At 49.5% G+C, this 23,319-nt stretch overlaps 1 protein-coding gene across 1 annotated transcript in view; it reads left to right on the forward strand.

Moving 5' to 3' along the window:
- The first annotated feature begins 4,890 nt into the window (after positions 1-4,890).
- The window catches only part of S1PR2 (sphingosine-1-phosphate receptor 2), a 96,962-nt gene continuing 78,533 nt past the window's right edge, over positions 4,891-23,319 (forward strand). Inside the window, exon 1 of the mRNA XM_060251908.1 lies at positions 4,891-5,032. Within this exon, the coding sequence (XP_060107891.1) occupies positions 5,015-5,032 (18 nt within the window). The 5' untranslated portion in view covers positions 4,891-5,014. The remainder of the gene's footprint in view (positions 5,033-23,319) is intronic.

Genomic DNA, 23,319 nt, shown 5'->3' on the forward strand with positions numbered 1-23,319 from the left:
AACATGGCTTCTCTTATGTTCTTCTGTGACACAGAGGGTTGGACTGGATGGGCCATTGGCCTGATCCAACATGGCTTCTCTTATGTTCTTCTATGACACAGAGGGTTGGACTGGATGGACCATTGGCCTGATCCAACATGACTTCTCTTATGTTCTTCTGTGACACAGAGTGTTGTACTGGATGGGCCATTGGCCTGATCCAACATGGCTTCTCTTATGTGACAAAGTGTTGGACTGGATGGGCCATTGGCCTGATCCAACATGGCTTCTCTTACGTTCTTCTGTGACACAGAGTGTTGGACTGGATGGGCCATTGGCCTGATCCAACGTGGCTTCTCCTTATGTTCTTGTGTGACACAGAGTATTGGACTGGATGGGCCATTGGCCTGATCCATCATGGCTTCTCTTATGTTCTTATGAGAAGGAGGAGCCAGGAAGGAAACAAGAATGCAGTTCAGCATGGTTTGATTCTAAGCTAGCGGCGGTTGCAGCTGCAGTAATTCTGTCGGATAATTGGTTAGCTTGGTCAGGTGGTCTTGTGGATTGGAACGGAGTTCATCTTGTTGTTCTTGGGGCCATTTCAGTGGAAGAGAGAGTAAAGTCTGTGCCCAATTATCCCGTAGAAAAGAGCAGCAGGCCGGCAGCACCATAAAGACTAAAAAAAATTGTGAAAGGAGAGCAGTGTCTCTCAAAAGCGCCTACCCCCTGCCACAAGTTCTGTCTTCTCTACCCCTACAGACAGACTAAGAAGAAGATGATGATGATACTGGATTTATTTTCTGCCCTCTGCTCCAAATCGCAGCGTCTCAGAGCAGCTCACAATCTCCTTTCCCTTCCTCCCCCACAACAGACACCCTGTGAGGTGGGTTGGGCTGAGAGAGCTCTCCTAGAAGCTGCCCTTTCAACGAGAGAGTCTCAGAGCGGCCTACAATCTCCTTTCCCTTCCTCCCCCACAACAGACACCCTGTGAGGTGGGTTGGGCTGAGAGAGCTCTCCTAGAAGCTGCCCTTTCAACGAGAGAGTCTCAGAGCGGCCTACAATCTCCTTTCCCTTCCTCCCCCACAACAGACACCCTGTGAGGTGGGTTGGGCTGAGAGAGCTCTCCCAGGAGCTGCCCTTTCAAGGACAGAGTCTCAGAGCGGCCTACAATCTCCTTTCCCTTCCTTCCCCACAACAGACACCCTGTGAGGTGGGTGGGGCTGAGTGAGCTCTCCTAGAAGCTGCCCTTTCAACGAGAGAGTCTCAGAGCGGCCTACAATCTCCTTTCCCTTCCTCCCCACAACAGACACCCTGTGAGGTAGATGGGGCTGAGAGAGCTCTCCCAGGAGCTGCCCTTTCAAGGAGAGAGTCTCAGAGTGGCCTACAATCTCCTTTCCCTTCCTCCCCCACAACAGACACCCTGTGAGGTAGATGGGGCTGAGAGAGCTCTCCCAGGAGCTGCCCTTTCAAGGAGAGAGTCTCAGAGTGGCCTACAATCTCCTTTCCCTTCCTCCCCCACAACAGACACCCTGTGAGGTAGATGGGGCTGAGAGAGCTCTCCCAGAAGCTGCCCTTTCAAGGACCACTCCTACGAGAGCTATGGCTAACCCAAGGCCATTCCAGCAGCTGCAAGTGGAGGAGTGGGGAATCAAACCCTGTTCTCCCAGATAAGAGTCCACACACTTAACCACTGCAGCACACTGGTTCTCAGCTACCCATCTGGATCTAGCTGCAGATATGGGGGGTTTGCCCCAGCAGTTTTCCTGTACATGTTGAGAAGGGCCAGAGCTCAGCGGCAGAATCCATGCCCGGCTCGCAGAAGGTTCTGAGTTCGGGTCCTGGCAGCTCTGGTGAAAGGGGTCACCAGCCACTGGAGTGGGAGAGTCTTGCTGGAGGACTTGGGAAGCTGTTGGCAGTTTTACGCCAACAATCCAGAGCTGGGTGGACGAGTGGTTTGATCCAAGACAGCTTTGACTGGTCCCCTTCCCTCGCTTTGGGCTAGAGCACTGCATGGTTGGATGCGTGGCATGTGTGTGGGTGAACGGAGGCGGTGCCCAACCCAGGAGGCAAATGGCAGATAAGGATTCCTGTCTTGCCACATGCGTCTTATGCCACCCTGGTGCTTTGCAGGGCTCTAAGAGCTCTAGAGCAGGGGTGGCAAAACGGTGGCTCAGAAGCCACATGTGGCTCTTTCACACATATTGGGTGGCTTTGGGTGGGGAGCCAGCTTGCTGTATTGGTGAAGTGTGCGGACTCTTATCTGGGAGAACCGGGTTTGATTCCCCCTTCCTGGAATGGCCTTGGGTCAGCCATAGCTCTGGCAAAGGTTGTCCTTGAAAGGGCAGCGTCTGTCAGAGCTCTCTCAGCCCCACTCACCTCACAGGGTGTCTGTTGTGGGGGAAGAAGATATAGGAGATTGTGAGCCGCTCTGAGACTTTGACATTTGGAGTGGAGGGCGGGATATAAATCCAATATCATCATCTTATTCTTCTCCTCCTCCTCTTCCAGGCCCCCCCACCGACTTGGAAATGGCATTTTTCTCTTTAAATCGCTTTGCCAAGCCAGCCGATGGCTTGGAAAATGCATTTAAAATTAAAGTTGCTTTCTTTCATTTCTCCCTCCTCCCCATCTATTTGCCTTCCTTCCTGCCTGCCTGCTTGCTCTCAAACATTTGATGTTCATGTCTTGTGGCTCTCAAACATCTGACATTTATTCTATGAGGCTCTTACGTTAAGCAAGTTTGGCCTTCCCTGCTCTTGAGGAAGATGGAGTGTGAAGATCTTGGCAACCGAACCCCATGGAGATGCGTGGAGCAAACTGGGAGGGGAGGAAACTGCTCTGTAAAAGGGCTCCACCCTCTGTCTCAACTCCATCCCCTGAGGGAGGGGGGGAAAGGAAGCCTTCTTCCTCTGGTCGCCCAACCACCAGACAAAGCCTGGAGATCTCCCAGATGTATACCATTGCCGCTCGTTCCCGTGTATTTTTAAAAATTACCTCTCTTCTCCCTTGCCTTTGGACTTCCTCTTTGTGGCTCTGCCTTCTGCGGCGGCCATTTTGTAGCCAGCTTTATCTCCTGAAGTGGCCATTTTGTGACCAGCTCCACTTCTTGCGACGGCCATTTTGAAGGTGCACCCACCACTCGACGTCAGAATCCCCCTGGCTTCGAAAGGTTGGGGAATCTCTGATGTAACGTGGAGTTTTTCCCATCGGCCATCGCTGTCTCTTCATCCTTTGCTGTGCTCCGTATACAAACTACATTTGGCATTCAGACAGCCCAACTGAAAAGCTTAGCATGTGGATGTGAGTTTTTGCCATCCAGTCATAGCTGGCTTACGGTGACCCTTTAGAAGACAGAAGATGATGATATTGGATTTATATCCCGCCCTATACTCTGAATCTCAGAGCAGTCACAATCTCCTTTACCTTCCCCTCCCCACAACAGACACCATGTGAGGTAAGTGGGGCTGAGAGAGCTCTGACAGAAGCTGCCCTTTCAAGGACAACTCCTACGAAAGCTATGGCTGGCCCAAGGCAATTCCAGCCGCTGCAAGTGGAGGAGTAGGGAATCAAACCCGGTTCTCCCAGATAAGAGTCCGCGCAGTTAACCACTACACTAAACTGGCTCTCAGAGACAAAAAGAGGTGGTTTGCCATTGCCTGGATTTTCTTGGTAACAACCCTGGATTTCCTTGGTGGTTCTCCCATCTAAATACTAACCAGGGCTAAACTCTGCTTAGCTTCCAAGATCTGACGAGATGGGGCTAACGTGGGCTATCCAGGTGAGGGTAAATGTCTTTTTCACAACCCAATAATCAGCACAACAACTCAGTGAGGTAGGGTAGGGCTGTTTTTTTTCTCAGGGACTTCTGGGCTGTTTCCTTTTAGCAACTTTTAAGAACATAAGAACATAAGAGAAGCCATGTTGGATCAGGCCAACGGCCCATCAAGTCCAACACTCTGTGTCACACAGTGGCAAAAAATGTTATATACACACATACACTGTGGCTAATAGCCACTGATGGACCTGTGCTCCATATTTTTATCTAAACCCCTCTTGAAGGTGGCTATACTTGTGGCCGCCACCACCTCCTGTGGCAGTGAATTCCACATGTTAATCACCCTTTGGGTGAAGAAGTACTTCGTTTTATCCGTTTTAACCTGTTTGCTCAGCAATTTCATCGAATGCCCACGAGTTCTTGTATTGTGAGAAAGGGAGAAAAGTACTTCTTTCTCTACTTTCTCCATTCCATGCATTATCTTGTAAACCTCTCTCATGTCACCCCGCAGTCGACGTTTCTCCAAGCTAAAGAGTCCCAAGCGTTTCAACCTTTCTTCATAGGGAAAGTGCTCCAGCCCTTTTAGCCAGTTTGGTGTAGTGGTGAAGTGTGTGGACTCTTATCTGGGAGAACCGGGTTGGATTCCCCACTTCTCCATGTGCAGCTGCTTGGGTCAGCCATGGCTCTGGCAGAGATTGTCCTTGAAAGGGCAGCTGCTGTGAGAGCCCTCTCAGCCCCACCCACCTCACAGGGTGTCTGTTGTGGGGGAGGAAGGGAAAGGAGATTGTAGGCTGCTCTGAGACTCTGTCCTTGAAAGGGCAGCTGCTGTGAGAGCCCTCTCAGCCCCACCCACATCACAGGGTGTCTTTTGTGGCGAAGGAAGAGAAAGGAGATTGTGAGCCACTCTGAGATTTGGAGTGGAGGGCGGGATATAATCCAATTTCTTCTTCCGCTTGGCCTAATTGCCCACAAAGAAAGAGGAAACTGAAGCTATAAACATCTGACAAGTGCATGAAAATTGGACGTCCGTCTTCCTTTTTCTTCCTGAGCAGAAATTTCACTCTGGGAAGGAAGCAGTTAACTCCGATTTCTCCCTCCCCCACACCCCTTAAAGGCCAGGTGGCTCTCCGTATTCTTGGAGGCCGGCTGTTTACTTTGCGGCAGCTGAGTGTTAGGGAACATTCCTTACTCAGAAAGCCCCGAGACAGATAACAGCCATTTGGATGTTCCTTTGAGAGACCTTCGGTGGACTTCAAGAGGATGGTTGACAATCTCCAGGTAAGACCTGGAGGTCTCCTGGAATTACAACTGAGAGCAGGATCTATGGCATTATATTCCACTAAGGTTTCCCAATTCTAGAAATGTTGTTGTTGTTGTTGTTTATGAATCGCCTTATCCCAGCTGATGCCAGGCTCTAGGCCAGGGGTGTCAAACATGCAGTTCGGGGGCCGAATCAGGCCCCCAAAGGGCTCCTATTAGACCCCCGAGCAACTGGCTGCCGTCTGCTTCCTTCTTCCTCTCTCTTGCTTCCTTCTGCATCACAGCTCGCTTTGCCAGGCTTGTTCAATAGCACAGGAGCTACAGAGCTCCATTGGCTGAGACTCCTCCCTTGGGGAGAAGGGGGAGGGAAAGCTTGCTTTGCCAGGCTCTCTCAGTCGCGCAGCAGATCTACTGAGCCAACCCTTCCTTCCTTCTGTTGGCTGAGGCTCCTCCCCCCACCCCCACGGGAAAGGAAGGAAAGAGCCAGAGCTTCCTTTGCCCAGTTCTCTGGATCCCATGGGAGAGATACAAAGAAAGCATCTTTAAGACCAGTGGCTGATAACGTTTTAAACATGTTTTAATTTTTTTAAAAAAATGTATTTATGTTTGTCTGTGTTCTTTATAAAATGTATATCTCTGCTACCTAATCTTAAATAGGTACACACATGGCCGGGCCCAACAAGGTCTCATTTATGTCAGATCCGGTCCTCATAACAAAGGAGTTCGACACCCCTGCTCTAGGTGATGTACATCAACATAAAAGACATAAAATCAGTAAATCCAATTACTTAAAAATCTGGGGACTTTGGGGGCGGAGCCAGGAGACTTTGTGGGTGGAGCCAGGAGACACTGGGGTGGAGCCAGGAGCCAGGATGTGACAAGCAGATGACGGTAGGAGCGTTGGTCTCCAATATGAATTGTTATAGTCATTTCCGAAGCTCGTTGAAGCCTCGCGTAAAACAGGGCATTTAGCGCACGCATCCCTGTTGCGTCTTATTGCTTTGCTGCATTCCATCCAGATATTGGCTAACAGAGAAGAATTGGTGCATTGGGCTCTGTTTCCACGGCATTGCACACGACTTCCCGACTCCAATTTCAAGGAACAAACTGTCGGATATCAATATAGACTGTCGGATATCAATTTGCTGAGCAGTCAGGTTAGAACGGATAAAAGGAAGTCCTTCTTCACCCAAAGTGTGATTAACATGTGGAATTCATTGCCACAGGAGGTGGTGGCGGCTACAAGCATAGCCAGCTTCAAGAGGGGATTGGATAAAAATATGGAGCAGAGGTCCATCAGTGGCTATAAGCCACAGTATATATGTGTGTGTGTATATTTTGGCCACTGTGTGATACAGAATGTTGGACTGGATGGGCCATTGGCCTGATCCAACATGGCTTCTCTTACGTTCTTATGTTCTTAGGAATGGTTGTTTCGGGAGTAGTTTTTCTTTGCACTTTGTGATACACTGTATTTTCTGTGAATAATTTGCTATATGAATAATTTAATTTCTAAGTATTTGAGATTGGTTTAACGTGAATGCCTTTGTGGCTTTCTCCTCCTGCTCTACCATTTCATGTTACTCTGTTTGGTTGCTAAATCCCCAGGTCTGGGAAGTAGAGTAGTCTGGACATTCAGCCGTTGTTTATTGATGGGGTTATGGTAGAACAGGTGACAGAATGGAAGTTTTTGGGAATTACTATGAAACAGGATCTAACATGGGGAGCAAATACTTTAGCTCTAGAGAAAAAGGCCCAGCAACGACTATACTATTTAAGACTCTTAAGATCACAACAACTGTCAGGGAGTCTGCTGGTTGCCTTTTATCGTAGTTCCATTGAGAGCATTTTATCTTATTGCCTCTGCGTGTGGTTTGGGAGCTGCACGGAAGCAGAGAGAAGGGTGCTCCAAAGAGTGATGGTGAGAGCACAGAAGATTTGTGGATGTTCTCTCCCCTCATTGGTGGATCTGTATGATATGGGATGTAGAAGGAAGATACAAATGATCTTAAGGGACCCTTCACATCCGGGCCACTCGCTATTTGAGATCTTACCGTCAGGTAGGCGATATAGAGTGTTGAAGGCAAAGACAAATAGATTCAAGGGCAGCTTCTATCCAAGTGCCGTGGTTAAGCTAAATGCAGGGTTATGAATGGTTATGTGTTTTTAGATGCATTTAAATGGTCTATGTATATGTCCTTTTGTGGGTGTTGATGTGTTGGTGTTTGTGGAAGAGCACCTCATTTCGTTGCTCTCATTTTCTTGAGAACAATGACAATAAATTTATCTATCTATCTATCTATCTATCTATCTATCTATCTATCTATCTATCTATCTATCATCTATCTATTTTCAGGGTCATCAGAAAGCAGAGGGGGGGGGAATGTCTGCTGGGCACTCTATGATTCCCTGTGGAGACCCATTCCCATAGGATATAGTGGAGAATTGATCCGTGGGTATCTGGGGTGCTGGAGGGCTGTGTTTTGAGGTAGAGGCACCATATTTTCTGCATAGCATCTGATGCCTCTCCTCAAAACACCCTCTAAGTTTCAAAAGGATTGGTCTGGGGGTTCCAATTCTATGAGCCCCCAAAGAAGGTGCCCCTATCCTTCATTATTTTCAACGGAGGGAAGGCATTGAAAAGGTGCGCGGTCCCTTTCAACGTGATGACCAGAACTCCCGTTGGGGTTCAGTTGTGCTCGTCACAGCCTTGCTCCTGGCTCCACCCCCAGTGTCTCCTGGCTCCACCCCCAAAGTCTCCCGGCTCTACCCCCAAAGTCCCTAGATGTTTCTTGAATTGAACTTGGCAACCTTATCCTTTTCCCTCCTTCCACCACCGTCCCCCTTCCCAAAGCTTCTTGCCAAAACTCAGCCGAACAAGAGAAGCCATCTGTTGTTATCTTGTGGGCAGCCCAACCGCCCATTCCCAGCTTCTGGCCTCGGGAGCACTGGGGAAGCTTGGGGGGGGGGGTGCTGTTCTTGTTTCCGATTAAACAATATTAACAGCTGTTCGGATTCAGCTGGAGGTTGTTCTCTTGCCTTACTGGTTGTAACAATGAAAAAACAGGGATGGGGAGAAAGACTAAACAACCAGAAAACACCAGATATCTCCAGCACATAAATAATACACAAAACACTAGTATTACTTATGAGAAGATTTAAAGCAGGGGTGTCAAACATGCAGTTTGGGGGCCAAATCAGGCCCCTGGAGGGCCCCTATCAGGCTCCCGAGCAACTGGCTGTCATCAGCTTCCTTCTCTGTCTCTCTCTTGCTTCCTTCTGCATCGCAGCTTGCTTTGCAAGGTTTGCTCAATCACATAGGACAGTGGCCTCCAGTCTTTTTAGCACCAGGGACCGGTTTTGTGGAAGACAATGTTTCCACGGACTGGTGGGGGTGCTAGGGTTTTTGCTGCTCCCATGCCCACACGCCATCTCTGCCCCTCACGGGGGTCTTTAAATGAGGAGTAGGTAAAGGTCTCTGCCTCACTCTGCGGCCCGGCTGCTAACAGGCCACGGACCGGGACCGGTCCACAGCCCGTGGGTTGGGGACCCCTGGCATAGGAGCTACAGAGCAAAATCTCTAATTTCTCCATTGGCTGAGGCTCTGCCATTGGGGAAGAAGAGGGGGGGGAGAGGAGAGCTTGCTTTGCCAGGCTCTCTCAGTTGCACAGCACAGCTACTGAGCCAAGTCTCTCTTCCTTCTATTGGCTGAGGCTCCCCCCAATCCCCAGGGGAAGGAAGGAAAGAGCCAGAACTGTTTTTAAGTTTTTTTAAAAAATTATATATTTGTGTTTGATGTGTTCTTTATAAAATTTATAACTCTGCGACCTAATCTTAAATAGGTACACACATGGCCCAGCCTGACCTGACATGGCCTGGCCCAACAAAGTCTCATTTATGTCAGATCCGGCCCTCATAACAAATGAGTTTGACACCCCTGATTTAGAGAGCCTCAGAGTAAAGGCTTAAGTAAGTAAGAGCCCCGTGGCGCAGAGTGGTCAAGCCGCAGTACTGCAGTCGGAGCCCTCTGCTCAGGACCTGAGTTCGATCCCAGCGGAAGCTAGTTCAGGTAGCCGGCTTCAGGTTGACTCAGCCTTCCATCCTTCCGAGGTCGGTAAAATGAGTCCCCAGCTTGCTGGGGGAAAGTGTAGATGACTGGGGAAGGCAATGGCAAACCACCTCGTAAAAAGTCTGCCGTGAAAATGTTGTGAAAGCAACGTCACCCCAGAGTTGGAAATGACTGGTGCCTGCACAGGGGACGACCTTTACCTTTTTAAGTATGGTTTTGGCAGCACACATCTACCTTTAGCCATTGCAATGTTGTTGTATTTTGAGCTGGATAGTGATGCTTCTACCTTGTTGTTTACTTTTATACTCTTAGGTTATTCATATGTGCATCTCTTGACAAAGATGCTAATCAAAACAGGAAGTATAATGACCGAAATTCCGTTGAGAACATACTTTGTATGCGCATATAAAGCATACGTTTTATATGTGAACATATTTTATGCACAGTTGGAGAATATATTTATATCACCTTTGAGTGTTGTACAAGTCTTTACGTATTCCTTGGAAGCCTGGGACTGTAATGGAACTTGGTGGTTTGGTTTGTGTTATTCTGGATATCGTATTTATTGGCAACATAAGAACATAAGAGAAGCCATGTTGGATCAGGCCAGTGGCCCCTCCAGTCCAACACTCTGTGTCACATAAGAACATAAGAGAAGCCACGTTGGATCAAGCCAATGGCCCATCCAGTCCAACACTCCGTGTCACATAAGAACAAAAGAGAAGCCATGTTGGATCAGGCCAATGGCCCATCCAGTCCAACACTCTGTGTCACATAAGAACATAAGAGAAGCCATGTTGGATCAGGCCAGTGGCCCCTCCAGTCCAACACTCCGTATCACATAAGAACATAAGAGAAGCCATGTTAGATCAGGCCAGTGGCCCCTCCAGTCCAACACTCCGTATCACATAAGAACATAAGAGAAGCCATGTTAGATCAGGCCAGTGGCCCCTCCAGTCCAACACTCCGTATCACATAAGAACATAAGAGAAGCCATGTTAGATCAGGCCAGTGGCCCCTCCAGTCCAACACTCCGTATCACATAAGAACATAAGAGAAGCCATGTTGGATCAGGCCAGTGGCCTATCCAGTCCAATGCTCTGTGTCACACAGTAGCCAATCTATGTGTGTGTGTTTGTGTGTGTGTGTATATATATATATATATATATATACATACATACATATATATATACACATACATACATATATACACACACACTCACACACACATATATATACCGTAGCTAATAGCCACTGATGGACCTCTGCTCCATATTTTTATCCAATCCCCTCTTGAAGCTGGCTAAGCTTGTAGCCGCCACCACCTCCTATGGCAGTGAATTCCACATGTTAATCACCCTTTGGGTGAAGAAGGACTTCCTTTTATCCGTTTTAACCTGACTGCTCAGCAATTTCATGGAATGCCCACGAGTTCTTGTATTGTGTGAAAGGGAGAAAAGTACTTTTTTCTTTACTTTCTCTATCCCATGCATAACCTTGTAAACCTCTCTCATGTCACCCCCGCAGTCGACATTTCTCCAAGCTAAAGAGCCCCAAGCGTTTCAACCTTTCTTCATAGGGAAAGTGTTCCAAACCTTGAATCATTCTAGTTGCCCTTTTCTGCGCTTTTTCCAATGCTATAATATCCTTTTTGAGGTGCGACGACCAGAACTGCACACAGTACTCCAAATGAGGCCGCACCATCGATTTATACAGGGGCGTTATGATACTGGCTGATTTGTTTTCAGTTCCCTTCCTAATAATTCCCAGCATGGCGTTGGTCTTTTTATTGCAATCGCACACTGTCTTGACATTTTCAGTGAGTTATCTACAGTGCGCGTGGTACAACATTTTGAATTTTTCTCATAAGCAATACTAGTGTTTGTGTATGATTTATGTGCTGGAGATATTAGTACATTGTTTTTGTTATACAAGGGAGATATCGGGTGTTTTCTGGCTGTACTGGTCTTAACAGGCAGACGGACAAAGTGATGGACAGCAGAGTGGTTGGAAACCAGGCCCGGAAGGGACAGAAATAGCCGTCCTCCACCCACACGAGTTGAATCTGGGGGGGCCGTCTCTGGCCAAGATGAGCTCAGCTTCACAAGGAAATCTCTCCGTTCCACCCTCTGACTCCTCAGGTCGTTCTCAGTTCCCTCACCCTCTACGGATCGGAAATGCCTTCATGGAAGTTAGCTCCCGAACAAAGCGGCCTTTCTTGGCGAGCGGAGGGTCCATGGTGTGCCTTTAGGGATGACAATCTCGGGGGATCCCCCGGAATTACAGCTCAGCTGTGCCTGAGGAAGTGTGCGTGCACAACAGAAGCTCATGCAATGAATAGAACTTTGTTGGTCTTCAAGGTGCCATGGGACTTGGAACTTTGTTCTAGCTCAGGGGTGGCCAAACTGTGGCTCGGGAGCCACAGGTGGCTCTTTCACACATATCGTGTGGCTCTTGAATAGGGTTGCCAATCCCCAGGTGGGGGCAGGGGATCCCCCGGTTTGGAGGCCCTCCCCCCACTTCAGGGTCGTCAGAAAGCGGGAAAAGGGGAGGGAAATATCTGCTGGGAACTCTATTATTTCCTATAGAGATTTATTCCCATAGAAAATCATGGAGAATTGATCCGTGGGTATCTGGGGCTCTGGGGGGGGCTGTTTTTTGGGGGTAGAGGCACCAAATTTTCAGTATAGCATCTAGTGCCTCTCCCCCAAATACCCCCCAAGTTTCAAAAAGATTGGACCAAGGGGTCCAATTCTATGAGCCCCAAAAGAAGGTGCCCTTATCCATTATTTCCTATGGAAGGAAGGCATTGAAAAGGTGTGCCGTCCCTTTAAATGTGATGGCCAGAACTCCCTTTGGAGTTCAATGATGCTTGTCACAGCCTTGATCTTGGCTCCACCCCTAATGTCTCCTGGCTCCACCTCCAAAGTCTCCTGGCCCCACCCCCAAAGTCTTCTGGCTCCACCCCCAAAGTCCCCAGATATTTCTTGAATTGGACTTGGCAACCCTACTCTTGAACCCCCAACACCCCATTGGCTGGCTTGGAGAAGACATTTGTCTCTTTAAATCACTTCGCCGTGTCAAGCCAGCTGGCAGCTTGGAGAATGCTTTTTAAGTTAAAGTTGCTTTCTTTCCACCTCTCCTCCCTCTCTTCGAACATCTGATGTTCATGTCTTGTGACTCTCAGACCTCTGACGTTTGTTCTACGTGACTCTTACATTAAGCAAGTTTGGCCACCCCCGTTCTAGCTCATTGTCAGACTATAGAGATGGAGAAAATGGATGTTTTGAAGCGAAGACTCTGTGGCATGGTACCCCACTGGCTCCATCCCTGAATCGCATCTGGCAGCCCTACCCCCCCCCCCACCCCCTGCCGATGACAAAGACGACAAGCCCTACATGTCTTGGCTCAGCATCAGGTGAGGGTACCATCCGCCAGTTTGGTGCAGTGGTAAAACATGCAGACTCTAATCTGGGAGAACTGGATTTGATTCCCCGTTCCTTCATGTGCAGCTGCTGGTGTGACCTTGGTTCAGTCACAAATTCTTTCAGGGCTGTAGGAAATTATGTCAGCTTAGCGTCTACCTTAAAATGCTTCTTGAACTATAATTGTCATCATAAAACCTTACTCCCAGGGGTTGTTTTTGTAGAAAAATAGGTGGTGGAGCTCATCCAGGGATTGTTATGCAGCTGCACCTACTATTCAATGGAGGAGGAGGAACTCTCAGAAGGAGGAGGTGGAACTCTCAGAAAGGTTCGGGAGCTGTGCTCCTGTGAATTCCGTCTGAACCTGAGGCCTGCTTACTCCCATCATGCTTTTTCAGTTACTTTCTCCTATGCAGCCACAGTGGCACGATGAAGATTTCCGTCTGTCTGCTTTGTATGCTTGGGGTATTCGTCCATTTTTGTGGGGGGAAATATTAGAAAGTTTGTCAGATCTTAAGAGTTCAGCAAAATCCTCCCAGGGAGTTTGAACAATGGAGCCCAGAAGCAAGTATTTGGGGGTGGGGGTGGTAAGAAAGAAAGAAAGAGCACAATAAAATTTAGAGGTTCTGGAAATCCGCTCCTGTGAGTTCTTACCCAAAAGGAGGCCTGGCAGGAAGTAAAAAAAATATGCTTTCTCAAAGCTGCATTTTGCAATGCAAATGCTCTGTGGCTTCGTTCTTATTTTCCCAGAGTGCTTCAGATACCCCCCACATTGGAAACAGCCCCCCCATCCAGGGATGAAGGTGATGCTTCCTTGGAGAGCCAGTTGGGTGTAGTGGTTAAGTGTGCGGACTCTTATCTGGGAGACCGGGTTTGATTCTCCCCTCCTCCCCTTGCACCTGCTGGAATGGCCTTGGGTCAGCCATAGCTCTGGCAGAGGTTGTCCTTGAAAGGGCAGCTTCTGGGAGAGCTCTCTCAGCGCCACCCACCTCACAAGGGTGTCTGTTGTGGGGGAAGAAGGGAAAGGAGATTGTGAGCCGCTCTGAGACTCTTCGGAGTGAAGGGCGGGATATAAATCCAATATCTTCATCTACCTCACAGGGTGTCTGTTGTGGGGGAGAAAGGGAAAGGAGATTGTGAGCCGCTCTGAGACTCTTCGGAGTGGAGGGCAGGATATAAATCCAATATCTTCATCTACCTCACAGGGTGTCTGTTGTGGGGGAGGAAGGGAAAGGAGATTGTGAGCCGCTCTGAGACTCTTCGGAGTGGAGGGCGGGATATAAATCCAATATCTTCATCTACCTCACAGGGTGTCTGTTGTGGGGGAGGAAGGGAAAGGAGATTGTGAGCCGCTCTGAGACTCTTCGGAGTGGAGGGCGGGATATAAATCCAATATCTTCATCTACCTCACAGGGTGTCTGTTGTGGGGGAGGAAGGTAAAGGAGATTGTGAGCCGCTCTGAGACTCTTCGGAGTGGAGGGCGGGATATAAATCCAATATCTTCATCTACCTCACAGGGTGTCTGTTGTGGGGGAGGAAGGGAAAGGAGATTGTGAGCCGCTCTGAGACTCTTCGGAGTGGAGGGCGGGATATAAATCCAATATCTTCATCTACCTCACAGGGTGTCTGTTGTGGGGGAGGAAGGGAAAGGAGATTGTGAGCCGCTCTGAGACTCTTCGGAGTGGAGGGCGGGATATAAATCCAACATCTTCATCTACCTCACAGGGTGTCTGTTGTGGGGGAGGAAGGGAAAGGAGATTGTGAGCTGCTCTGAGACTCTTCGGAGTGGAGGGCAGGATGTAAATCCAATATCTTCATCTACCTCACAGGGTGTCTGTTGTGGGGGAGGAAGGGAAAGGAGATTGTGAGCCACTCTGAGACTCTTCGGAGTGGAGGGCGGGATATAAATCCAATATCTTCATCTACCTCACAGGGTGTCTGTTGTGTATCTGTTGTCTCTAAGGTGCTTCTGAATTGGAATCTAGCTGGTGTACTGCAGACCGAGATGGCTACCCTCTGGCCTCTACCATAGAGGTCTTGCCCAAATACCAGAGCGGCGTCCCTGCTCTGGACACTCTAGCTCTTGTTTTAAAACACAGGTGATGATGCAGTGTGCCACCAGGGTGCTGACAACGTATGGTGTCCCCATATTTCAAGGCAATAGATATCCTGGTGGTTTGCCCTTGCCTGCCTCTGCACAGCAGCCCTGGGCTTCCTTGGTGGTCTCCCATCCAAGTACTGACGAGGGCCAACCCTGCTTAGCTCCTGAGATCTGATGAGATCAGGCTAGCCCTGGGCTGTCCAGGGGAGAGCAGGTGAACGGAGGTGCCTTGCCATTACCTGCCTCTGCGTAGCAAGCTTCTCTTTGGTGATTGCCTGTCCAGGTGTTAAACAGGGCTCAGTCATCTTAGCTTCCAAGGTCCAATGAAATCAGGCTAACCCAGGCCATTTGGATCAAGGCAAGAGACAAGCAGAGGTGGTGTGTGGCTAATAGCCACTGATGGACCTCTGCTCCATGTTTTTATCCAATCCCCTCTTGAAGCTGGCTGTTCTTGTAGCCGCCACCACCTCCTGTGGCAGTGAATTCCACATGCTAATCACCCTTTGGATGAAGAAGGACTTCCTTTTATCCGTTCTAACCTGACTGCTCAGCAATTTCATCGAATGCCCACGAGTTCTTGTATTGTGAGAAAGGGAGAAAAGGGCTTCTTTCTCTACTTTCTCCATCCCATGCCTTTCCCTCTTTGAGAAGTACTGTATTTAAAGGCATGGTGGAAGCAAGGTGAGTTTGGAGGAGAGGAAAGGAAGGGAAATGGTGTTTGAAGAAGCCAAGTTAAACATTAACGGTTCTTTCGAAATCTCTCCAGCAATGGAAAAAGCTGACAAAGGAAGGAAAAAACCCTTTTTCTGAAGAAGTGATCTGTGATTCACAACAGCATCTATTAGAATATACTTTGTTCACCCCTCAGGTGTCTCTGGACTCCTGTTGTATTTTTATGCTGCAGACCAACTGGAATCTTTTTGTGAAGGTTATCTACAAAAAAAAAAGCCCTGTGTGAAACAATGGTGGTGTCTGGGGGGTATGGCCTAATATGCAAATGAGTTCCTGCTGGGCTTTTTCTACCCTCAAAAAAAGCCCAGGATGTGATAATGCAGTTCCCTTGGGGAAAATGGCTGCTTTGTAGGGGGGAATCCATGGCATTGTACCCCACTGAGTTCCTTCCGCTCTCCAACAGTCATAACATTCAGATATCAAGATGTCCTAGTCCCATTGTACACCACATTGGTCAGGCCACACCTGGAGGATTGTGTGCAGTTCTGGAGGCCTCGCTTCAAGAAGAAGGTGGACAGAAAGGTGCGGGAGCAGAGGAGAGCATTAAGGGTGATCAGGGGCCTGGAGACCAAGAAGCCTTAGGAGGAAAGGTTGAGGGACTTGGGAATGTTCAGTCTGCGCAGTTATAGAAGTGCTGGCAGCTACAGCTTCAGGAGGGCATTGGATTAACACCTGGAGCAGAGGTCCATTAGTGGTTATTAGCCACAAGGTGCAGACAGAACACTGTGTGGGGCATTCTGCATTCTTAGTGCGTGGGGAGCAACAGTGGGAGGGCTTTTGGACTTCTGGCTCCACCTTCTGGACTTCCTGGTAGCCCCTGAGTTTGGGCCACTGTGTGACACAGAGTGCTGGACTGGATGGGCCACTGGCCTGATCCAACATGGCTTCTCTTATGTTCTTATGTGACACAGAGTGTTGGACTGGATGGGCCACTGGCCTGATCCAACATGGCTTCTCTTATGTTCTTATGTGATACAGAGTGTTGGACTGGAGGGGCCATTGGCCTGATCCAACATGGCTTCTCTTATGTTCTTCTGTGACACAGAGTGTTGGACTGGATGGGCCATTGGCCTGATCCAACATGGCTTCTCTTATGTTCTTATGTGACACAGAGTGTTGGACTGGAGGGGCCACTGGCCTGATCCAACATGGCTTCTGTTATGTCCTTATGTGACACAGAGTGTTGGACTGGATGGGCCACTGGCCTGATCCAACATGGCTTCTCTTATGTTCTTATGTGACACAGAGTGTTGGACTGGATGGGCCATTGGCCTGATTCAACATGGCTTCTCTTATGTTCTTATGTGACACAGAGTGTTGGACTGGATGGGCCATTGGCCTGATCCAACAGGGCTTCTCTTATGTTCTTATGTGACACAGAGTGTTGGACTGGATGGGCCATTGGCCTGATCCAACAGGGCTTCTCTTATGTTCTTATGTGACACAGAGTGTTGGACTGGATGGGCCATTGGCCTGATCCAACATGGCTTCTCTTATGTTCTTATGTGACACAGAGTGTTGGACTGGAGGGGCCATTGGCCTGATCCAACATGGCTTCTCTTATGTTCTTCTGTGACACAAAGTGTTGGACTGGATGGGCCATTGGTCTGATCCAACAGGGCTTCTCTTATGTTCTTATGTGACACAGAGTGTTGGACTGGAGGGGCCACTGGCCTGATCCAACATGGCTTCTCTTATGTCCTTATGTGACACAGAGTGTTGGACTGGATGGGCCACTGGCCTGATCCGACATGGCTTCTCTTATGTTCTTATGTGACACAGAGTGTTGGACTGGAGGGGCCATTGGCCTGATCCAACATGGCTTCTCTTATGTTCTTATGTGACACAGAGTGTTGGACTGGATGGGCCATTGGCCTGATCCAACAGGGCTTTTCTTATGTGACACAGAGTGTTGGACTGGATGGGCCATTGGCCTGATCCAACAGGGCTTCTCTTATGTTCTTATGTGACACAGAGTGTTGGACTGGATGGGCCATTGGCTTGATCCAACAGGGCTTCTCTGATGTTCTTAAAGAGGGCATTAGGGGGAACTGTCTGCCTGGGGAGGTGGTGAACCCTCACGGTCTGTCTTCAAGCGTCTGGACGAACACTTGTCAGGAATGCTTAGGCTGGTCTTGCATTGAGCAGGGGGTTGGACTAGATGGCCTTTCAAACATCACGAAAATGTACTTTTGGGGCTCCGGTCTGGTATGTATTCTGCATGCAAATGATGCCAGTTCAGGCTGGAGGAGAGCTATTTTTAAAGTGATGGGCGAGGTACGGCTTAAAGCAGAACCAGACTGCATGTGGACGGGCAAGTCAGAGCATGTCTCAGGGTAAGCAAAAGCTGAAAGAGCATCCACCTGGGTAGTGCCATTGACATATCCTGCTATACTTCCCAGCTGCTGGAGCCATTCAGGATCCATGTCTCCATTGGTGCCTCAGTAATTTGGTTCCTTTTTCTTCCTGAGCCTGAGGATGGGGCATAGGGTTGCTAACTTCCAGGTGGGACCTGGAGCTCTCGCAGAATTACAGCCAGAAAACATCGTTAGATCCGACCGAATTGGCACACTATCGGCCGGTATCGAATTTGCCCTTTTTGGGCAAACTTATCGAGAGGGCAGTGGCGTTGCAGCTACAGAGCTTCCTGGAGGACGCTTCTATCCTTGACCCCTACCAGTCTGGTTTTCGCCCGGGCCACGGGACGGAGACGGTGCTGGTCGCCCTGGTGGATGACCTTCAGCGGCATCTGGATCAAGGCGGCTCGGCGGTGCTGATGTTGTTGGACCTATCGGCAGCGTTCGATATGGTCGACCATCGGCTTCTGGCGCGCCGCCTTGCCGACGCAGGGATTCAGGGGTTGGCCTTGCAATGGTTTTCCTCTTTCCTTGACGGTCGGGGACAAAGGGTGGCGATTGGGGAGGAACTGTCCCGGAGACACACGCTTGATTGCGGGGTGCCTCAAGGGGCGGTGCTCTCCCCGATGTTATTTAACATCTACATGCGCCCCCTTGCCCAGATTGCCCGAAGGTACGGGCTCGGGTGTCATCAATATGCTGATGACACCCAGCTCTATCTGCTTATGGATGGCCGGCCTGCCTGCGCCCCAGAAAATCTGGACCGAGCGTTACAGGCAGTGGCTAGGTGGTTTAGGCTGAGCGGGCTGAAGCTGAATCCGGCGAAGACAGAGGTCCTGTGCCTTGGTCGCTGCGGCCCGGGAAGGGAAATCTCCCTGCCAGTTTTTGACGGCGCGCCACTAACAGCGTCAGGCAGGGTTAAGAGCCTGGGGGTGCTGTTGGAGCCTTCACTGACAATGGAGGCCCAGATAGCAGCCACTGCCAAGTCCGCGTTTTTTCACCTTCGGCGGGCGAAGCAGTTGGCCCCCTTCCTGGAACGTGACGACCTGGCAACAGTGATTCATGCTACGGTCACCTCGAGGTTAGACTACTGTAATGCCCTCTACATGGGGCTACCCTTGTGCCGGACCCGGAAACTGCAGTTGGTGCAGAACGCTGCTGCCCGGCTGTTATTAGGGCTCCCAAGACGGGAGCACATTCGGCCGGGGCTCCGGGATCTGCACTGGCTGCCAGTAATATTCCGAGTCCGGTACAAGGTGTTGGTTATTACCTTTAAAGCCCTATATGGCCTAGGACCTGTCTACCTTAGGGGACCGTCTTTCCCCACACGTTCCCCAGAGAGTACTACGCTCGGGTTCACAAAACCTGTTGGTAGTCCCCGGGCCAAAGGAGGCCCGTCTAAAATCCACCAGGGATCGGGCCTTCTCAGTAACGGCACCTTATTGGTGGAACCAGCTGCCGGAGGAGGTGCGGGCCCTGCGGGACCTAGGGCAGTTCCGCAGGGCCTGTAAGACAGCCCTCTTCCGGCAGGCCTATAATACCTGACAAGGAAATCTTTTGGATGGAACAAAATGCATCTGTAGACCGCCGGTTTTTATCTATCTTGCTTTTATTAATTTATGGTTTTAATTTTACTTGTTTTAATTGTTTTAAATTGTAGTATTTGAATTATCATGTTGTAAGCCGCCCTGAGACACTTCGGTGCGAAGGGCGGGGTATAAATCCCAATATAAATAAATAAATAAATAAATAAATAAATAAATAAATAAATAAATTGCAGAGTGCTTGCGATGCCCCTGGAGAAAACGGCTGCTTTGGAGGATGGATTCTATGGCATTGCATCCTACTGAGGACCTGCCCTGTCATAAGAACATGAGAAGAAACTTGATGGATCAGACCAGGGAGGGTCCATCCAGTCCAGCCTCCTGTCTCACACAGGGGCCAGCCAGTCCCTCTGGAGGGCCAGCAACAGGGCAGAGAGGGCAAGGCCTTCATAAGAACATCAGAGCTTTGTTTGATTAGACCAGTAGTCCATCTAGTCCAGCCTCCTGTCTCACACAGTGGCCAGCCAGTTCCTCTGGAGGGCCAACAAAAGGACAGAGAGGCTGAGGCCTTCCCCTGAGAAGAACCTCAGAAAAGCCCTGCTGGGTCAGACCAGGGAGGGTCCATCCAGTCCAGCCTCCTGTCTCACACAGGGGCCAGCCAGTTCCTCTGGAGGGCCAACAACAGGACAGAGAGGCCGAGGCCTTCCCCTGAGAAGAACATCAGAGGAGCCCTGCTGGATCAGACCAGGGAGGGTCCATCTAGTCCAGCCTTCTGCCTCACACAGTGGCCAACCAGTCCCTCTGGAGGGCGAAGAACAGGACAGAGAGGCCGACGTCTTCCCCTCAGAAGAACCTCAGAAGAGCCCTGCTGTGTCAGACCAGGGAGGGTCCATCTAGTCCAGCCTCCTGTCTCACACAGGGGCCAACCAGTCCCTCTGGAGGGCCAGCAACAGGGCAGAGAGGCTGAGGCCTTCCCCTGAGAAGAATATCAGAAGAGCCCTGCTGGATCAGACCAGGGAGGGTCCATCTAGTCCAGCCTTCTGCCTCACACAGTGGCCAACCAGTCCCTCTGGAGGGCGAAGAACAGGACAGAGAGGCCGACGTCTTCCCCTCAGAAGAACCTCAGAAGAGCCCTGCTGGATCAGACCAGGGAGGGTCCATCTAGTCCAGCCTTCTGCCTCACACAGTGGCCAACCAGTCCCTCTGGAGGGCGAAGAACAGGACAGAGAGGCCGACGTCTTCCCCTCAGAAGAACCTCAGAAGAGCCCTGCTGTGTCAGACCAGGGAGGGTCCATCTAGTCCAGCCTCCTGTCTCACACAGGGGCCAACCAGTCCCTCTGGAGGGCCAGCATCAGGGCATAGAGGCCCATCCCCTTTTCAAGTTGTCTATTCCAGCCCCACCCACCTCACAGGGGTGTCTGTTGTGGGAGAGGAAGATAGTGAGCCGCTCTGAGACTCTTCGGAGTGGAGGGCGGGATATAAATCCAGTATCTTCTTCTTCAATATCTATTCCTGTGGCCATCTCATCTTTTGGCAGCGAATACCACATTTTTTATCACCTCAAAATCTCTAGGGATTTCCCACCCACACCTGACAAAGCTGAGGATAAATGGGCTGGTTCCTTCCTCCTTTGTTTCTCGGTGATGACAGGGAGACTTTGTCCTGACCTCACAAGAAATCGCAGCGTTTATTTGATTTTACTTAAAGCATTTATTTCCTGCCTTTCTTCCTTACGGCGCTCAGTGTGGCTTACAACATAGATGAAGCACACAAAAAAAAAGAGATTTAAAAACCCTCAAAATTTAAAATCGCTGCTGAGGACTGTAAGTAAATGTATCCGAACGGAGTCTTGTTTTGTTACCAAGTGGTTTACTTTCAATAGGTACCAAGGCATTTTTTTTTTTTTGCAACAGGAACTCCTTTGCATATTAGGTCATGCCCCTCTGATGTAGGCAATCCTCCTGGAGCTTATAGTAGGCCTTGTACGAAGAGCCCTGTAAGCTCTTGGGGGATTGGCTACATTGGGGGGCGTGGCCTACTATGCAAAGGAGTTCCTTCGACAGAGAAAAGCCGTGTTCCTCAGAGATGTGAGCTAAATGGTGACTTCCCACAATTTTATTGGCATCATTCTCCTCTCCTCTTCCTTATCCTCACTGCAGCCCTGCAAGTTAGGTTAGGTTTAGAGGAGGGGTGTCGAACCCATTTGTTATGAGGGCCGGATCTGACATAAATGAGACCTCGTTGGGCCGGGCCGGGCCGTGTGTGTCATAAAATGTTATGCCAGGTAGTGGAGATATAAACTTTATAAAGGATACAGACAGACACAATTAAAGTAAACCGTAAAAGGATACAGACAGACACCTTAAAATAAAACATTGGTCTTAAAGGCGCTTTCCTTGCATCTCTCCCATGGGATCCAGTGAACTAGCCAAAGGAAGCTCTGGTTCTTTCCCTCCCTTTCCAGGGGATGAGAAGGGGGAGGAGCCTCAGCCAATAGAAAGAAGAGAGGCTTGGCTCAGTAGCTGTGCTTTGTGATCAAGAGAGCCTGGCAAAGCAAGCTCTCCATCCCCCCTTCCTCCCCAAGGGAGGAGCCTCAGCCATTTGAGAAAAGAGAGGCTCTGCTCTGTAGCTCCTGTGCGATCGAGCAAGTCTTGCAAAGCAAGCTGTGATGCAGAAGGAAGCAAGAGAGAGGGAGAAGAAAGCAGACAAGAGCCAGTTGCTTGAGGGGCTGCTAGGAGCCCTCCGGGGGTCTGATTCAGACCCCGGGCTGCATGTTTGGCAACCCTGGATTAGAGTCTGGGATTGGCCCATGGTCACCCAGCGAGCCTGCATGGCACAAGCAAGGATTCGAACCTGGATCTCCCAGCTCTTAGTCCAGCGCTTTTCACCACTATGTCATGGTCGCTTTCTGTGACCTTCCCTCCCGTCTGCTCTCTTCTCCTCACTTCTGCATTTCTCCGTTTCACAGACTTTTTTCCTTGTTTCTGTGCCTTTTATAGAACAGCATGGGCACTTGTGTCCTTTCTTCAGAAAGCCACAAACGAAATGTCCCAGACGACCGTCTCCCTTAGAGTAAGATCCATGGGAGGAGCTTGGCCGCATGAGCAGCCCCCCCCAAACAAAGAAGAAATCTCTCTTTATTAAATTTCGTTTTTATTAAAGAGGTTTAATAATTTAAAAAGAGGTTTAATAATTTGAAAATGGAAAGAGTTGCCCACTAGCTGGCACGCTCTCCCAGCCGAATGTTACACTCGCAGGTCCAGAAAATAGCTTGAAAATAAACAAGCTAAAAACAAAGTAATCATTTTACAAGCGAGAGACCTGCCGGGCCCCACAGGAGAATGGAAAATGTTGGGTAATAAAGAACCGAGAGACATATTCTCTACCACAAATGTCATTGCCTTCCCCAGTCATCTCCACTTTCCCCCCAGCAAGCCGGAGACTCCTTTTCCCGACCTCAGAAGGATGGAAGGCTGAGTCAACCTTGAGCCGGCTACCTGAAAACCCAGCTTCCACCGGGGATCGAACTCAGGTCATGAGCAGAGCTTAGGACTGCAGTACTGCAGCTTTACCACTCTGCGGAAATGTCATTTTTCCTTATTCCTTTCGTCTTCAATAGCAGAGGTCATCAGTTCAATCCCTCCCCCCCCCCCCTTCCTCTCCGGTTTCTTGGAAAAAGTCAATGAAGGGTTTCCAGTTTGCTATAAATGTGGAGAATGTCTTCCCTCTAATCCAGGGGTGGCCAAAGTTGCTTCATGTAAGAGCCACAGAGAATAAAGGTCCGATGTTTGAGACCTGCAAGAAAGGAAGGAAAATAAAGGGGGGAGGGAGAGGGGGAAAGAAAGTAACTTTAACTTCAAATGTATTCTCCAAGCCAGCCAACAGGGTGATGGGGGCTTTGAGAGCCACACAATATGTGTGAAAGAGCCACACGTGGCTCCTGAGCCACAGTTTGGCCACCCCTGAACTAGACGCTATTGAAATAGATTCCGTAGTTAAAAAGAATTGCTGTATGCTGAGCAGGATCTTTGTGAATTCGGCAAGAGTTCAGACTTGTTGGCATGTACTTTGAGAAAC

This window comes from Heteronotia binoei, chromosome 13 (genome assembly GCF_032191835.1).
Source record: "Heteronotia binoei isolate CCM8104 ecotype False Entrance Well chromosome 13, APGP_CSIRO_Hbin_v1, whole genome shotgun sequence".
NCBI lineage: Eukaryota > Metazoa > Chordata > Lepidosauria > Squamata > Gekkonidae > Heteronotia > Heteronotia binoei.